The sequence below is a fragment of the Malaya genurostris genome, chromosome 2 (genome assembly GCF_030247185.1).
Source record: "Malaya genurostris strain Urasoe2022 chromosome 2, Malgen_1.1, whole genome shotgun sequence".
NCBI lineage: Eukaryota > Metazoa > Arthropoda > Insecta > Diptera > Culicidae > Malaya > Malaya genurostris.
In genome coordinates this window covers 193,485,272-193,503,305 of record NC_080571.1, presented here as the reverse complement: position 1 = coordinate 193,503,305, position 18,034 = coordinate 193,485,272, and the positions used below count along the sequence as shown (strand labels likewise).

The 18,034-nt window shown below is 35.0% G+C and overlaps 1 protein-coding gene across 1 annotated transcript in view; it reads right to left on the bottom strand.

Moving 5' to 3' along the window:
* LOC131432996 (protein Wnt-5) overlaps window positions 1-18,034 on the bottom strand; it is an 88,351-nt gene that overhangs the window by 41,948 nt on the left and 28,369 nt on the right. The window contains exons 2-3 of the mRNA XM_058599702.1: window positions 13,054-14,818; window positions 12,843-12,927 (exon numbers count right to left, since the gene is read on the bottom strand). Of these exons, the coding sequence (XP_058455685.1) occupies window positions 12,843-12,927; window positions 13,054-14,818 (1,850 nt within the window). The remainder of the gene's footprint in view (window positions 1-12,842; window positions 12,928-13,053; window positions 14,819-18,034) is intronic.

The window sequence follows — 18,034 nt, the reverse complement described above, 5'->3', positions numbered from 1 at the left end:
TGACTATATCTGTCTGAAACTAAGCCCGTCCAAACCATATTGTGAATAAAATATTTTTCAACTTGATTAATTAACCATCTAACATGAAAAATTGTTATGCAAATAATACATACATGATATAATGAAAAAGAGAAATGCACTTTGTTGGTTACATCGCTCATATGATTATTTCTCCGTGACGAAGAGTGACTGCATGAACCGTTGGAACTTTCGAATGAGCTCAAGTTTGTCGAAATCGGTTGAGATATTTATGAGAAAATTGAGTAGATAGTTGAATGTGAGGCTTGCTAGTTATTTCTCTTACATGATTTTATCTTTGGAACCGAAAGTAATGGACTGATAACGGTTATCGAGCTTAAGGTTGTCGAAATCGGTGCAGTTCGTCGGTTTCGTTCCTTATACCATTATATTTTAAGAGCCGGAAGTGTTCGTCATTTGTAATTCGATTCGGAAATTGTGGTTTATCGGTTACGTCACTTCTATGATTATATCTCAGGAAACAAGAGTGTCTATCATTTGCCCTTCGTACTCAATGATTCATTAGAACCTTGGATTGTCGAAATCGGTGCATTCTCGCACATAGAAAGGTGCATTCTTGCTCCTACATACACAGATATTTTCCGATCTCGTCCAACTGAGTGTAGTGGAACATAACACTAGTTGTCTCTGATGATCTTATCAAACATCGATTACTCCTGCAATTACATATTCTTTCTATAGAGTAAGCCAGAAAATATAATAATTAAAGTATTCTCGTCCAATATGATCACAGTTAGTTTATTGCATTCAACTATTTACATTTTTTAAACTTGCCTTCTTGGACTTACAAGCCAACTTAGTTATAAGAGCATCAATTTGTTACTTTGTAATATAAGCGTAGATTATAACGCTTATGAATAGCTTTAGAATACACGGAAGAGTTATTCAAGCACAAAAGCATTCTACTACTAATATTATATTCGTATAAGTACTCCAGCAATGATTTTGTATAATCCCAGCATAAACGCTTATTCCAGTTTCAACATAATTCTCGTAACGATGACTTTCCAATTTGGGGAGTCGATACTACTTCCGTTTGATCATTTTACTCTGATGCGCACTTCAGTGAACAACCAAGCAATCGGCATTTAATTGAAACGATAATATTTTTGGCTGTTTGCATCTGAATCTGTTTCTCGGGATTAATTTATAATCGGTTTACGTTATGACAGATCCCTCTTATATCATGCTTATACATATAACAATAAACGTAGAGCATGAAACTGCATTTATCCTTACTTTCTACCGTTCGGTGTGACCCGTTTTGACTGTTTGTGTTCAGAGACTGAGTTGTTCATGGCTGTTGCGTTTCATCCATGCAATATACGGTTAGATACGAAGATTTCATCGCTGTGACCGATTACAAAGCAGGCGAATAAAGTTCGAAGGCAACCAGTCACCCCACTATACATTTTGACGAAGGGTTCGAGATTTGTTCCAAAGACACATTTGCTTTAGGAAGAGAAATGCAACCCGGTTAAGTCCTACCCTATGTATTGAAGAATGATAATGACAATCCGTCATAACTGAGGAAATCATTCATGCATTTAAAAATGTTCATTTGACGGTTGAATGACTGTGAAAGTATGAGAGTTTTTTTTGTTACATTATATTTTTGTAATAAGAAAGAATGATCAGATAATAGGATGAGCGATATCGAATTTCTTCCACAGCACTAAATTTTATCTAGGCTGAAGGTAGACGTTGTTAATATAGGCATTCATAATTCAAAAAGTAATCGATAGAATTCTACACACTTAAAACCATTTCTTGAGCACGGCATAATAAAATGCCGAAACTGATCAGCAACACGTAAATTTTCTGATTGGTCAGTAATCAATACGCATGTTTCTGAACTTCGTTAAATGCATTCACTGATATTTCGGTAAAATGCTTCACTTTGCCGAAATTTGGCATAAATGCTTGCTGAATGTATCAGTAAACAACAGATATGCCGACATCAGCTGAGATGTTTGCCGAGATTTCGGAATATGCTCTAGCTGTTGCCGAGATTCAGCACAACAGCTGTCATTTATTGCCGCGTAACATTTTCGCTTCGCATTGCGCGATTATTTTCTGATGAAATTCTCTATCAAAGTAAGTTTATTTGAACAATACCGTATATGCATCATTAAATATTGAAAATTTTTGTAAACCAGAAATCAATATATTTATTTTCATATTTCCAGCTCAACTCAAGGCATCCGGAAACGCCGCTGATGGTAGTGATCCCTGAGGAATTTTGCGAAAGAGACCGCTCATTAGTTTGGAGAGATGTAATAATTCCCATAGGACCGGAAATACTGTCTGCATTTAAAACTCTTTGTATGGTTTTTACAGTATTCAGTATCAAATGTGAGTCTTCCGACAATTTTTTTTTAAATTTTTTTGTATGCTACATGCTGGCAACAAATTTGTAAGCCTCCTTTAAATGTTAATTAAATGAATTTTTGATCCTAAATGGCGTGTTTATAATGTTGAGAAATCACAAACAAAATTAATCGACTTGATTTTTAATTACGGATGATTCGGTAATTTATTTTTTCATTTTTTTCGTTTTATTTTATTGCCGAATATTCAGTGAACGTTTCACTGAGCAAACAGTAAACCTCATCGGCAATACTTGACGTTTGTCAAATTTAAGGGTGCCGAGACGCTCAGTAATTTTATTTTTGCCGAGATGATTGCTGATTACTCGGATTTGCGAAACAATGGAAGTAAAAAAAAAAATAACAGTAGCATTTTATTCAAGGTTGAAAATTTAGACAATATTTACTTTGAGTTAGCTTTTGCGATGAGATGTTATTTTATCTTCACGGCAAAAATTTAAACACCTTTAAAGCCCAAACATAATATAAAAAACCTGTTTTAATCCACCTGATGGTGTAATGATGCCTTTCTCATATTACTTATAACATCTAAATATTATTGCGGAATTCGTAAAAAACTTTTCATTGAAGTTCGGGCTTAATCTAATAAACTCTACAAATCCTGTTTACCCTGTAGTTCCGGAACCGGAAGTAGTATCCACAACAAATTTAGGAATGCCGTATGAAACTGTAAGACTTTTCCTGTGAAATTCGATTTGGCCATCTTAAAGAAAACTGAGTGAGATCATTTTTGCAGTTTTCAATCACCATTTTCAATTCTTCCGAAACCAGATGTACGACATAGAACAAAGCACACATAGTTCGTTTTGTGTCTTCTTCTTCCACCGTACCACCACGTACCGATGTTGTATATAATGACAATTATACTTGGCGATTTGAAAACTTTGACATTCATCGCCCTGTAACTGCGGAACCGGAGGTCGGATGCAGATGGAATTTCACTGTAGCTTTAAAGATAATATGAGCTTTAATTGAAATTAAGATTTGTGAAAATCGGTTAAAGCATCGCAGAGAAATCGAAAAAACATTATTATTCTAGTTTTCCTTCACTACTTTCCGTGGTTCCGGAACCGGAAAAGGGCGGACCAGTAGTGCCGAATTAAGTTTTTATGCCCACAAACTAACAAACTCTGCAAACTAGAAGAATTTATTAGATAGTTTTATGGTATTAGAACCTGTTTTTGACCATCGTTCGGGAAAAAATACGAATGAAATTGGTAATTTTCCACTTCTCACGCTGTAGTTCCGGAGCCGAAAGTCGGATACAGATAAAATGTTTTACGAATTTTTAGGAAACTATAAAACCTTTTATTTGAAACTTAGTTTGGGAAAATCGGTTGAGTTGTTTTAGAGATTATTGAGTGTAAACTTTTTCTCAAAATTTCACATATTACCATGTAACTCCGAATCGGAATTGAAATTCAATAGCAGACTATGGGACTATAAGACCTTCTATTTGAATCTTATGGCGTTTTTCATTGAGAAACACTGGTGGCGTGGATTGCTCTGGTTTTGCACTTTCGAGCAGAAATCGCAATGAAACACCGTCAGAATGTTGCATTTCTGCTCGAAAGTCATTATATAAACATTTCTATTCGTGAGGTAATTGATCAATATGTCCTGAAACACCCTACAAAAAAATCTGGATACGCGCCTCCCAAGTAGCAAATTAAACTTATTGAAATTTCAAGAGGTTCTACAATTGTTTTAGTATTGTTTTTTTATGTTAGATAAGGTTAGAAAGATTTTCAAATATATTAAAATCGGTTGTGCAACTTATCATTGTTAAGTTTTACAATACTACCCAAAAAATCACTATAGAACAATTTAAGGTACATCTGACACAATTGTGCAGCACATCACCAACTTACCCACGTTGAACTAGCAGTTATAGACCCTCAGCAAAAATTTTCACATCGTCATGTAAAAACGAAGTAACTAAAACAATTATTCAACTTATCAAAAAAATATAAAATGACTGTCATAATTGTATCCGACTTAATATAAAAAAAATACTGAAATTATGCTGTCCGCATGGTAAATTATGGTAAGCCGAATTGAAAACCTTGCAGTAAAAACAATTTTGCAACCGAGTCCGCATAGTCTTGGTTGCCTCATGAAATATTAGGTCAGTGTATGCAGATTTCTTCATTTTTTGAAACACAATTCGAAACTTGAAAATAAGTTGTACCAGATTTATCTGCTTGAAATGAACGCAAAACTTGCCGACATGAGAATATTATCATAAAAGTTCCAGAAATACAGCATTACATATGCAATCAAAACAAAAAACAATGAGATAATTTGTATCCGGTTTTTATCTCGCGAAAAAAATGAACAGACCTGACATCACTTTTTAAAGATATTGAAAGAAAAGTTTAGTTCATCATAGTTACTCTCCTAGTTATATATTATCGCTTGAGCAACTTGTTTTTGCAACTAAAGCACACCTACAGTGCGTATCACAAGAGTCGGGTTCACTAAGATGAATGTCTAAATTATATTGTTGTTTAAGTCAACTAGTTTTATAAAAATAAAAACAAAAATTTCTCTTTTTAATATTTACACGTTTATATTTTCTTTTATTTAGGTGAAATAAATCATTACGTTGGGTGAACCATTTTCTTTTCAACACACTGTTATCCTCGATGCCACATTGAAAAATATTGAAGAAAAATTCATTCCAAGATTTTTCAGATTAATTGAAACATCAATATGATTAAAATCGTCTGAAAAGTTGTATGAATGTTTAATAACTTTCTTATACTTATACATATTTGATAGTTTTCTTATACATACACTATTCCGATCATATTCATTGAAAAGAATAGATTGTTATTCTCATAGAAATTGATGTGCAATCATCAAAACACGTACATTCAAAGGCGCTTGAAAATTTCAGGCGTACGAAGACATGTTTCACCATAAAAATGCAGTTCGTTGTCGATTTTCTATTTACTAGAACATGAAAGATCAATTCTAAAATATGTAGTATTACCATTTATTTATGTGCAGAATATTTTTAAAGTTCTATGTTTGTGTTACGAGCAGTTGTTTTGAAAATCAAATCTGAAACTTATTCATTATAGATTATGTTTGCTATTTTTTTGTAAACATCAATTCAATTCTTGTTTACATTACATAGTAGTTTCACGAGTTTCACAATCGTTTTTTAGCTGATTTAATTGTAGCATTTGTAATGGGATCGATGCATGAGTTTTTGTATCAGTTGCACAATAATTGTGAATAAATGTTCCCAACAACGGAAGAACTTAAAGATATGTTGCACAACAAAGAAAAATTGCGCTTTTTCCATACCACAACAGTTACTAGAATAGTAATATAAACTAATTTGATAAATTGCACTATCAGTAGAAAAATACAGGACAGCAACTTAACGTGCTACTTGGGCTGTGTGAGAGTACACAACATACCGGACTTCGCAGCAATTCTTGATCTTGATCTAGAAAGTATACTCTATTCAAATCAAAATAACGATCAATTTATATTCTATGAACGTTCAAGGTTACCTTCTTGTTCATTAATATACAACATCCTTGTTTTTCAAGCTATTAACAGTGTTTCTTTTAACAGAGACGTTTTTTTCGTATCCATACTTTCACAATTTTTCTAAGAACTTCATTTTTCAATGTGTTTAATTTGCATATAAGAACACACAAAAATAAATCAGTATCGAACCCTGTGTGGTTCACTTATGCCATAGAGAAGGTGACTATGCCATCTGCAAGTGGACCCTCTTCGGATTTATTTTATGAGCCGTTCGTCTCGCACGAGAGATATTTTTGTTTCTTAGCATTCGAGAAAAAAGCAGGATTACCTCGATGATGCAGTGATGGATGAACTTTATCAGCCCATTTTCTCACCAACAAACTTCGGTAATTTCAAAATTCGCAAAGAATTATATTCAAAAAATATTTCGCGTATACACAAATAAGTTAATACAAGGGAAAGCTTTGGTTTTACAATCCTTTTGTGAAATTTGATCTTCTGTTTCAACAGACTTTGCAGTCGATTCATAGCGTACAGATCCATTGCATGGCTAGTGCTATGATTCTACTGACACTATGAATCATTTCAGATCGGGACTGAAACATACGACAACTGGCTTGTAAGACCAGCGCCCTATGCACCTACCTAACCGTGTGTAAATAAGTTTATATGAAACACAAAAAATCTGCTGCCTGAATGTTCGAAACAAGACACTCTCGTTTGAAATTTAGTTTTTCCAATAAACAACTCTGCCAGAATCGCAAAACATTTCACGTGTGTGTTCTAAATAGGAGCAATTTGCCAAAAAATGTGAACTTGTAGATTACAGAGCGAATTTGAAAAAGTTATACTGAACTAACACCAACTATTTTCCAAATATTTATCACAATCTTGTAATAACTAAAAAGTCTCGGTATTATATTCCTTTTGTGGAATTTGACCTTCAATTTTAACAGGCTTCGCAGCCGATTTATACTGTACAGAATCATTGCATGGCTGGTACAACAATGATCCCTACAATGAATGGAGAATATATTCATCAAATATCAAGAAGATCTAGCATCGAGAGCGGGGTTAACAGCTCATCGTTATTTGGAAATTATATAAATGTAAGGACTGGAATATTTCAGGACAAAAGTTATTTGTCCAAAGAAAACTACACACCAAAAAAATTTGAATAATACAGGTGACTTAATTCTTCATACGATGTAATTCATAAAGACCTAATCTGTCAAATGACGGAAAATCTTATTTGTAATGACTTAATGTTAGATGAGCTCTAATTTTACTGGTTTCGACTGTAACTTGCGTTCTGCTAGCAGGTGCGACTGTATGAATTTAAATGTTGCTTTTACCAGCCATGCAGATGTGTGCTTCTGTGGCTCAGTCGATTAACAGACGTACTTGCGATCCAAAGATTCTCGGTTCAAGTCGCGGCGGTTGCTCTTCAGTCTTCTTTTTTTATTTCAACGAATTTCATGTCATGGAGTTTTAGACACAATATTAAATGTTCTTCCACGTGAATGTGCGTGAACTGCGACGCTCCATTTATGTGCATCTAATAAGATGTAAAATCACAGGGATTTTTTTAAGTGTGTACTAGGATCATCTCCATGGGGTGGATGGAGACTTTGCATACGTTTTCAGTATGACAAAACATTTATTTTGCACGGATGCAGAAACACAGAATTTCGAAAAGGGCGTATGTAGTTTGGCATGCATTTTCTTCAAATCGTGGTAGCTCAAAAAGCAAAGTCTTGACATTACATTCCTTTTGTGGAGTTTGGCTTTTCTGTTTCAACCGCTCCTTAGCGTACAGAATCCTTGCATGGCTAGTACTACGATCCTACTGACACTAATGCCGTTTTTCATTGAGAAACACTGGTGGCGTGGATTGCTCTGATTTTGCACTTTCGAGCAGAAATGCAACATTCTGACGGTGTTTCATTGCGATTTCTGCTCGAAAGTGCAAAATCAGAGCAATCCACGCCACCAGTGTTTTTCAATGAAAAACGCCATAAGAATCCTTCAAGGTGGGGGCTCGAACACACGACAACTGGCTTGTGAAGATCAGCGTCCTATGCATAGAGCCGCCAACCCAAGTGTCGTGGTAGCTCGGAAATTGTAAATTGAAGAAAAATTATGTCCAAGAAATAGTTGTAGGTCACCGATTGAGCACTTTTAATTTAAAATATACATTGAAAAAAATAGTTAAATACTTATTCAAAAATCAGACTAATACTTTTTCAAAAAGCTAGACTAAGCTCCGTCGATAATTTGAGGAACGTTTTATCTATTTTTCTTCGGATTAAACACTAAGTTTAAGACGCGCGCGGGAAGTTTATAGCCGTGCAGATATTTTTTTGTGACCGTGCTTACCTAGTGTGTATGTAAATATAGTTTAGACTGTAAGGAGGATCCATTTAGTATTTTAGTATTTTATTATTCTGGTTAGGAAGTAGATATCGCCATTACTTCGTATCGCGTAAGGCGTTGTTGTTCGATTGTCGCTAATCGAGTGATATCTTGCCAGTATTACGGGTCATGGGGTGAAATAAATGATAAAAAACGGCAGTCTAATAAAAAAAAAAACCAAAACACAGTGAATCGAATGTATGAATTGATATCGAACCTTCCGAAAGCCGGCTGTTCGAAGTTTTATGAGTTTCGCAAGAAATTTCGTATTTTAGTAAGAAGCACATATGAATACAAAACGTAATAAAACTGCAACGTATTCTCGGTAGCCGGCTACCCAGATCAAAATACACATGATAATATTATTCGGAAATTTACTAACAGACAACCCTACCCTGTGATGTATGTGGAAATGCAGAGGATTCCTCGGTTTCTAGTAACGGTATGCATTGAACTAACAATCCTTCCTTCCCAAGTAGATCTGCATTCGGACGTAGCCGGCGTCGGTATTGATCAGCATGCAGGGATCAATGCAGTTTACACAATGTGAAGCTACGTGCTATTCCCACGGAAATTATTTTAGAAAAACATTTCGCAAGCTTAATTGGTTCTGATCAATAACGGAGTAGTAACACGCGGGTGGTTTCTAATGCTAATAATTTTTTTATAACCATTTTTATTCAGGCCAATTTGCGTATAGCTTTAGGTGGCCGATTTACCCATGTTTTTGTTACATAATATAATTTTTTTATTGTCGGATCTCGTTGTCACCTTTCTTCTAGGGGGAGAGGAGCTTCCATTTTCTTCGAGTGAAGATTGGAGGTCATTTTGTCCGTTGCTCATATCATCCATTGCTACATCGTTGGAGTTGTGAGTGGTTTCCGTTTCCTTGTTTTCATTGTTGATCGCAGTCTTGGGTTCATTTGCAGTTGCTGTAGATACGCTTTGTACATTGATTGCAGTTGATAGTTGGTTAGATGGTGAAGGTGTTTTTGAAACAGGAGCGTTGCATTCACTAGTTTCCGTTGTTGGGCGGTTGTCCTTGTTTTTGTTTGTTTTCGCAGTTTCAGTGCAAGGTTTGCCGTAGTGTGCATGTTGCTCACAAAACTTACATGTAACCAATTGATTTTCATACGTAATCAACGTTTTACACGGATGTATCCCGTCTTGGCCACAAATGATGTAAGATGGAATTGCTTTACGTAGTTGCATACGTACCACTCGCACGCCATTCCGGATACCCGGGAAAAAATTTCGCCATACTTCCCTTTCGATGGAAAGAACTTCACCGTACTGCGACATACTTTCCCTAACATACTCATCGCTGGTCTGCGGGGGAAGGTCATGCACGCGTATTTCTATGGCATTGTCCACCATGTACACAGGGATTTTATATTTAACATTGTCATGATCAATACTGTGCACCCCGTTATTAACCGAAGCAAATGCAATTGCATCTTTTTCACGTTTAAACAAAATGTACACACAGTTAGACGCCTTGTTGAATTGAATCTCACTTACATCATTAACGTTTAGATGCATTCGTTCCTTAAGCAAGATTTCAATTTCGATTGCTGCTGGTCTAACTTGACAGCGCTTGAAATCAACACAAATTGAATTTGGCCTTGTAGGCCAAGTTTCAGGCTTTGTTAAATCGTATTTGCCTATTTCGTACACTCTATTGTTCACTGCACTGTATTGTCTTTATTTCTGTCGTCGCGACCGTAAGAAACTTTCGACTGTGTTGGGTGCGATGCGAGTCCGAACTGAATGCTAATAATTTTGTTTTGAATCTTTGAAACCCCATTTTGATGCAAAATTGGTTAGTGTCAATTAAAAAATGACAAATTGACGACAGCTAAAACAATTGACCAATATTTGCAAACCTTTCAGTTTTTGACAAAAAATAGTTATTTAGACACTAGAATGTAAATCTACAGATTAAAGGAAATAAATTTGCTCGACCTTTCTTCTAAAAGCAGGACTCACCTGTCAGAGTTAGGGCTGTATTCAAATCTGCCTTAAGCTTCAAAGCTTTCAGTTCTCCGATTACGTGTTCTGTTAAATTGAACAATACTTAATGATTATTTCTTCTAATCGCTATGGATAATTTATTTTACATATTTTAATATGTAAAATTATATTCTATTCTTCAAATGATAATTATTCATTAAAAGCTTAAAGTTTTGCAAATGTTGGTAAATTGTTTTGGCTTTAACTTCGTAATTTTTCATTCCACAATTTAATAAAAAATTAAAATAAAGTTATTTACACAAAAATTGAAGAGACGTTTTTATAAATTGCAGTTTTTCGGTTGGTTTTCTATTTCCTGAAAAAGTATTCAAAGTTTTTATAGAGTATATATGTTATTGGGAGTGCCCAATCGATTTCCAACAACTTTTTCTTGGACATCATTTTTGTACCATTCACAGTTCCCGAGTTATCATGATTTGAAGAAAGTGTAAGCAAAAATACATACGCCATTTTAAAAAATCAGTCTTGAATTGAATCTCTCTCTTCATCCGTGCAAAACAAATGGTAAATTTCATTTTTTAGACGAAAGGTGCAATCAATGACTATTCATTTAAGTACAAAAAATTTGGATCGTAATCACACTGATATTGCTAATTTGACAACATTCGCTTCGCAATAGCAATAGGTAATGTAAAATAAGTACAAAAAATATTTTACACCACATAGTGATCAGAGCGACAAAAGACTTTGTTTTACTTCCAGCTGGTTGATGCTACTGATGATGGTGTTCATGCACTGTTTTGATTAAACAAAATAAAACAATCTGTGAACAATATTCAAACTAAATACGATAAATTAACCAGCCTCTTAGAATGCTTTGTAATTGAACATGTTTTTCTTATTATTAAAATTTTTATTAATCACTGCATATATGTTAATGTTATTTGCTGGTTTTATTGATATTACTCCGCCAACACGGTATTGCTGAATAAATTTCAAATACATCAAGAAGCATGAAATTCCGATGCGACCGACCGAACAAACTTATAGAAATCCTTTCATTCATTCTATCATACTTCCAGTAAAGTGGCTATGATTTTTCTCAATCGATTCACAAGTGCAATCAAAACCAAACACTGATAACAGACATACGTACCGGCCACGTGATACGAAATAGCGGTGCTTTCTTAACCCTTACCAACGCATGCACGTACCGGAGTGGTTTATAATCCTCCTCTGCTTTAAACCACCTATCATTCCCAAAAGTTAGAAAATCCATAATCCCCAGAACCCAAGCTCATATAAATTGACAAAAATTGTCAGTGCATAACTTAAGTTTAATCGTTTGAAGGCATCATCTTTTAATGCTCATATTAGGCAAACATTATATATTACTATATTATTATTTTGTTGCCTATGAAATAAACGTATTTATAGGGAAAAACTTGTGATGAAAATAGTAGTGATTTTTTATACACGAGATCATTGATTTTAGATCACCAATGATTTTTGATTTCCGATGATTATCCCAGCCATGTTTGAGGCCATTGAAATTTTCCGATGTACCTGGAATACTCAAAAAAAAAAACACATAAGATTTTCGTAAAAATATGTTTTTTTTTTACAAATAATTTGGAGTATTATGAAGAGTTCTTCCCGCTACACAGAAAAAAAACAAAATGAAATTTAAGCGACATGTAAGTCAGTAGTAATATGAAATTTAATTGAAACTCATCATCGAGTTTTGAAGCAATTTTATATTCAATTTTCCCTGCTTTAATTATGGATATGAAAAATTATTTGAATGCACAACATATTTTTATCTGTGCAGTCATCAAAATTTTGACAAAAAAATTTAAATGACCGAAGAGCTAAACTTTAGTTCTCAAAATCTACCAATAGAGTTTTTTTTTCATTTGATACTAGTTTGATATCAATCGATTCAACCATCTGTACGATCTCGACCTCTATGTTTAGATGTTTAGGACACACACAAAAACATGAGTAATATCTCATCAAATCAATGCACAAACTGTTGATGCCAAAATGAAAAAGTGTCTTGAACTGTAGAACCTGTTTCGTTAGTACACAAACATGAATCTGTACATTCTACCTGAGAAAGTGGGAATTGTTGATTTAGGTTCTTTCTTGCACACTTAAAGGCGACCGATTTGTATAGATGCGGCCAAGATGCAAAGACCTTAAAAATGTTTTTATTATTCATCAGTCTCCTTTGTGGGCACATAATACATACACATCATGCCACCGTTCAAGGACACTTTCTTCGACTAGGTAAGCAGAGAGAAGGAAATAGTCTAAGGGGTATACCTCGAGGTGAAAAAGCTATGATTCGAGTGACGTTTTAAGGCAAGCCCATTAGCTATAAGAGAAGGGTTATTTTCTAACGTTGGCCTAGTCGGGTAAAGGCGATATGAAAGCAACATGAAATGGCTCAAATAATAAAAAAAAACATGATGGAACGATGATGGTGGAAAATATACATAGTCTACAAACCTATATTCGAAACTGGTCCAAAAACAGTGTCGTCTTCTATGGCGGTGCAGTTCCAACGTCGGTGTCTGAACTGGTGTTTGCATTCCTAGAAAAAATGGACTGTTAATATATATAGGACATTATATAAACAAATAGAATATGTAATTAAGCATAGTTGAAATTAGGTAAACTAATAATTTTATGAACTCTTAATAGTGATTGAACTACTAACTTGTATTGCAGCGCGGGCCCCTCGACTAATAGCTGGCATTACACTGGTGTGCTGGGCGCACAATTTTTGCTGGCCTCCGCTGAGACCTGTGACTTTGAAACAGAGATCGGGATTTAAATTGATTATGTCTTTCTCGCTGTGGTTACCATCGCTGTTGTTGCTATCGATATTTGAAGCGGTACCATTTTTCAAGCCAACACTATTACTCACACCACTGATGACACTAACACTGGAACTGTTAAGCGATCCGTAAATCGAAACCATTGTGCTATCCTTGGATGTCGAATGCTCCAGCTGGGACCGATGATTTTTGATTGTTGACCATTCTGCACGGCGGTAACGCGAGAGTTTTCGACTAGAACTGGACGTGGGAGGTACCGTAAGGGGTGCAACAGTCGATGAGCTGGATGTTAATTGCTGCAACATAAATGCTTTCTGTTGGAGCCTTTGAAGCCGTTTAGCACCTTTCCTGCCGGCTTTGGTCTTGTTTGCGCTTGAACTTTGATTCGTTACACCGTCAAAGTCTTGAACCGGATTGGAGTTAATTGGTTTCTCTGACGGCTTTTTATTTTTTCGATTCCGCTTTTTGCCATTTCCCCCCCGTGCGCTTACATTACCGCCAGCAATGGAACCACGTGTAGAGGCGTTATCAATATCATCAGCGGCTATGGCCGTTTGTACCGCGCTAGACGCCAATACCGCCAACGTTGTTCTGTTGCGTCCGAGTTTTCGAGACGGTAGTATTGTGGCCGACAGTGGAGATTTATAACCTGTCTCTTCTCCCGTACCTCCTTTTCCTTGATAGACTGGCGGCGATGGTTTTTTATTCTTGATACTCTCTCCGTCATTTCCTTTGATCTCTTTTCTTCTTTCGTTGTTGTCGTAATTATTGTTATTATTATCTTCTTCTGCCATGGAATCCGGAGTTTGGTCGTTTTGTAAGAAAACCTGTGGGACTATTGTAATTTTTTCCATTTTGAACATGTCGTCTTTATTATCGGTCAGTATATCTTGTGAATTGGGCAGAATTTGCCTGGGCATATTAATCGTTGGTCGCAGTCGAGTAAACTTTTCAGGGAAAACCCTTGCTGAACTTCGGTCTTCTTTAATTTGTAACACAGGCATATTATGGAATGGAGGTCGAAATGTAGTCGTCGGTGAAACAGTTGTTGCTTTGATTGTACTAACAGCTTCCGATCCATTTTTTTGCAAAGCAGGAAAAACCACAAATTTACTTTGAAAGCTCTTATCGGACTGTGTCAGGTTTTGTAGCATCAAAATATGACGCTTCAAGTCGTCAATATTGGTCGACGATCCATGAAATATGGACGCCGTCTTTTCCTTTTCATTCAAAGATGTTTTCAGAGCTAACGGTATTATATATTTTCTTTCCTTTTTGCTGCTATCGTCAGCTATCATATGCTCGCTAACAGTTTTCTTTTCCATGTCCACATCGTTTGAAATACTAGTCTCTGTCGTTATTTCGAAATGATTCACAAACGATGGTGGAGTTGTGGTTAGAAATGTAATCGTCATATTGCTAGGAAGCGTATTGACCACACCCGTTGATGTGGACAATGCGGCAAGAAGTTGTTTTTTGCTATCGTCCTTCCGCCCGTTATCGACGGGACGTATGAAGTGATCCAAATTTTGTACACTTTTCAGCTTGTGTCGGATTTCTGTTAGGTTCAATGATATGCTATTGTTGGACAGCACCTCAAACTCTGACCGGAACTGGATGAATGGAGACTTTAGACCGAGGCATCTGTGGATGAAACGAAGATAAAACGGAATACATTAGGTTCATTAACAGTAGCCGTTTCCACGTTAACTTTGGCTGTCACACATATGAACACAAATGTTGATACATTATCATAGAATTATGCAGTGATTTGTCTTGATTATACTGATCCGAATTTAGCTTGATCTGAGCAACCCACGTAGCATGAATCAGCACAAACACAATCAGAGGATTCAAACGACGTACGAACAAATTCGGATTCAAAACGTTAATTGGGAGTTAAATTACATTTTATGACATGAATATTCTGGAATGACCCACGGTCCAACAGTCGTGATTCTATATAATATTTTTCTTCATAGCATTCGAGTTCAGATGTAAATTGCACATAGATATAGGTCAGTTGGGGGATATATATACAATGTTAGTTTCATAGCTTTAGAACACCAAAAAGAGAATAACATGTTATAAACACAAATAAATAATTTCATATAAAAACGATTCATCCGACTTTGTCAAATTTTGAATATATGAATAGTTTAGTAAGTGATTAGTTTGTTCAGGGGTAAACATGAGTAACCCACAAATCGAAACAATTTTGAGTCAAATAAAGATTTTTTTTTCGTTCTTTGCACCGTCGCACAGAATGACGGGGGTTTTGCCTGTTATTTTCGGTAAGCCATAACCAATATATCCGGAATGAATTTTTTTTTATCATCTTAATAAACAGACGTACGCAACATAACAATTATATGGCTAGTTCAAAGAGTTTTATTAGTTTTTGTTTCGATATGTATAGAAACACGCTCTTTAAATTAAAATTTTCTACTTAATGTAATTCCGGGAAAATAATTAAGTGTATATTTTATTTGCAACGTTTAGCACATGTCATGCTGTAATTTTAGAACCGGATGTCGGAATTCAATAGCATTCTAAGGAAAAGTAGGACCTTTCTTAAGAGTCTAAGTTTATGAAAATCAATTCACAGCCGACTCAAAGTTGTATATTTTTGCCACATACACAAAGGCGTTTTGAGATCTCGACGAACTGAGTGGAATGGTGTATGATACAAGGCCCTCCGGGCATCGGTTCAAAAGAAGGTTTTAGCAAAAAACGAACCAAATTAAACATTGGGAAATTAGGAACGAATAAATATATTATTCCAGTAATCTTTCAAGTAGCTTACTCTTGAATCAACCCGTTTTGTATATAATTTACTACAAATGACAAAATGATGAATTCTGATCAGGAAAGCGAACGACCAGTTACGAATTATCTTCAAAACATAGCACAAAAAATCGATGAGTTTAAGAAGATATATAAATAATCATACCGTGAAATCGACAAAAATGTGAAATATTTATTCTTCCTATTAATTAATTTCACAAATCACCAACTCGTAAGACTTAAAAAATATTTGTCAATTGGAAGATTCGGTTCTATTCATTGAAAATTCAATGCAATCCGATTCAATTTTACATCGATGATGGTTTTCAATCAAACTCTCGATTTAATCTATGTCTATTCCATATATATTTCTGTGTAGGATTCGATGCAATATGGACAGATAAAAATATTTACATCAATTTTCATGCACATATTTGGAGCAGGAATTTGAATATAAACTCACTTCTCAGATCTTTACTTTTCAATATGCTAAGCGTATATTAAAATATGTTGTCGTAAAACTAATCGTAAATTAAAATATGTTGTAAAATTCATTGAAAATCAAGGCATTCTAATTTACTATTACATTGATGATGGTTTTCAATCACATTTTTGATTCAATTGATGTCTATTTCAAAGTATTATGGAATTACATGTCGTGTAAATTTCATTATTTTTTGCCGTGTATTAGATCGATTGAAAGGAAAAAATCGAACGCGTAAGCCTTACAAAATTGGTATGTACAGTGCTAAAATCATTCACCGACTTATAACTTATGAACGAATTGTATTCGTTAAATTCATACACACTGAAACAGCAAACAAATGAATAAATGAAAATAGCGGTGTAGTAAATAAGTATAATTGGTATAACGATACGTTTTACCGCTGTACTGCTTACACTAGCTAGAAATACGAGACGAAAGTATTTCTTTACAGAAGCAGAATCTTATATTTAAAATTGTTAATGAAACAAATTTTAAAAACGAATCGTGACCTAGATAAAAATGCATTTACTAAAATATCTTCTTTTGCGTATTATACTTCAGCCATTACAAATACCTGTATCATCAATTAAAATTTTCACACTTTCTCGGAATAGATACTTTATACTCGCATTCTGTTTCATATCTGTTATTCAGACTAAAGTAAATGTAATAATTTTCTTTGGAAAGTCGGACTCGGAGGGACTGCAATATTACGAAGCCTTAAATAGGAAAATTAAAAAAAAAAACTTTCTGAGTATAAGAATATAATTGTATCAAGAGATTTTTAAATACATTATTTTAACAAAATAATTCGTAAGCTTAATTTTTTTCGATTTTTGATATTTGGTTTTGTTATGAAGAATGTAAAATTTTTTTTGAATTTCCGGGCCCCCTGAAAATGTTCGGGCCCGGGGGGACTCCTTCCTTCCTCCTCCCCACTCGGCAGCTCTGTACGTAGTGATTATTACGGAATAAATATGTTGGATGTGAATGTAGTTAAAGATGTTTACAGAAAGTTTTTACATTTCTAATTTAGAATATAGAAAGGCTATGCAATAACTGTGAAACCCGAGGATGGTATGGAAAATAAAAAAAATCTGCTAATGTAAATGAGTGATATACAGGGTGATTTTTTAAGAGCTTGAGAACTTTTTTAAACAATAAAACGCATAAAATTTGCAAAATCTCATCGGTTCTTTATTTTAAACGTTAGATTGGTACATGACATTTACTTTTTGAAGATAATTTCATTTAAATGTTGACCGCGGCTGCGTCTTAGGTGGTCCATTCGGAATGTCCGCTTTTTTATCGACAAATTTTGTTCAGCGATGAGGCTCATTTCTGGTTGAATGGCTACGTAAATAAGCAAAATTGCCGCATTTGGAGTGAAGAGCAACCAGAAGCCGTTCAAGAACTGCCCATGCATCCCGAAAAATGCACTGTTTGGTGTGGTTTGTACGCTGGTGGAATCATTGGACCGTATTTTTTCAAAGATGCTGTTGGACGCAACGTTACAGTGAATGGCGATCGCTATCGTTCGATGCTAACAAACTTTTTGTTGCCAAAAATGGAAGAACTGAACTTGG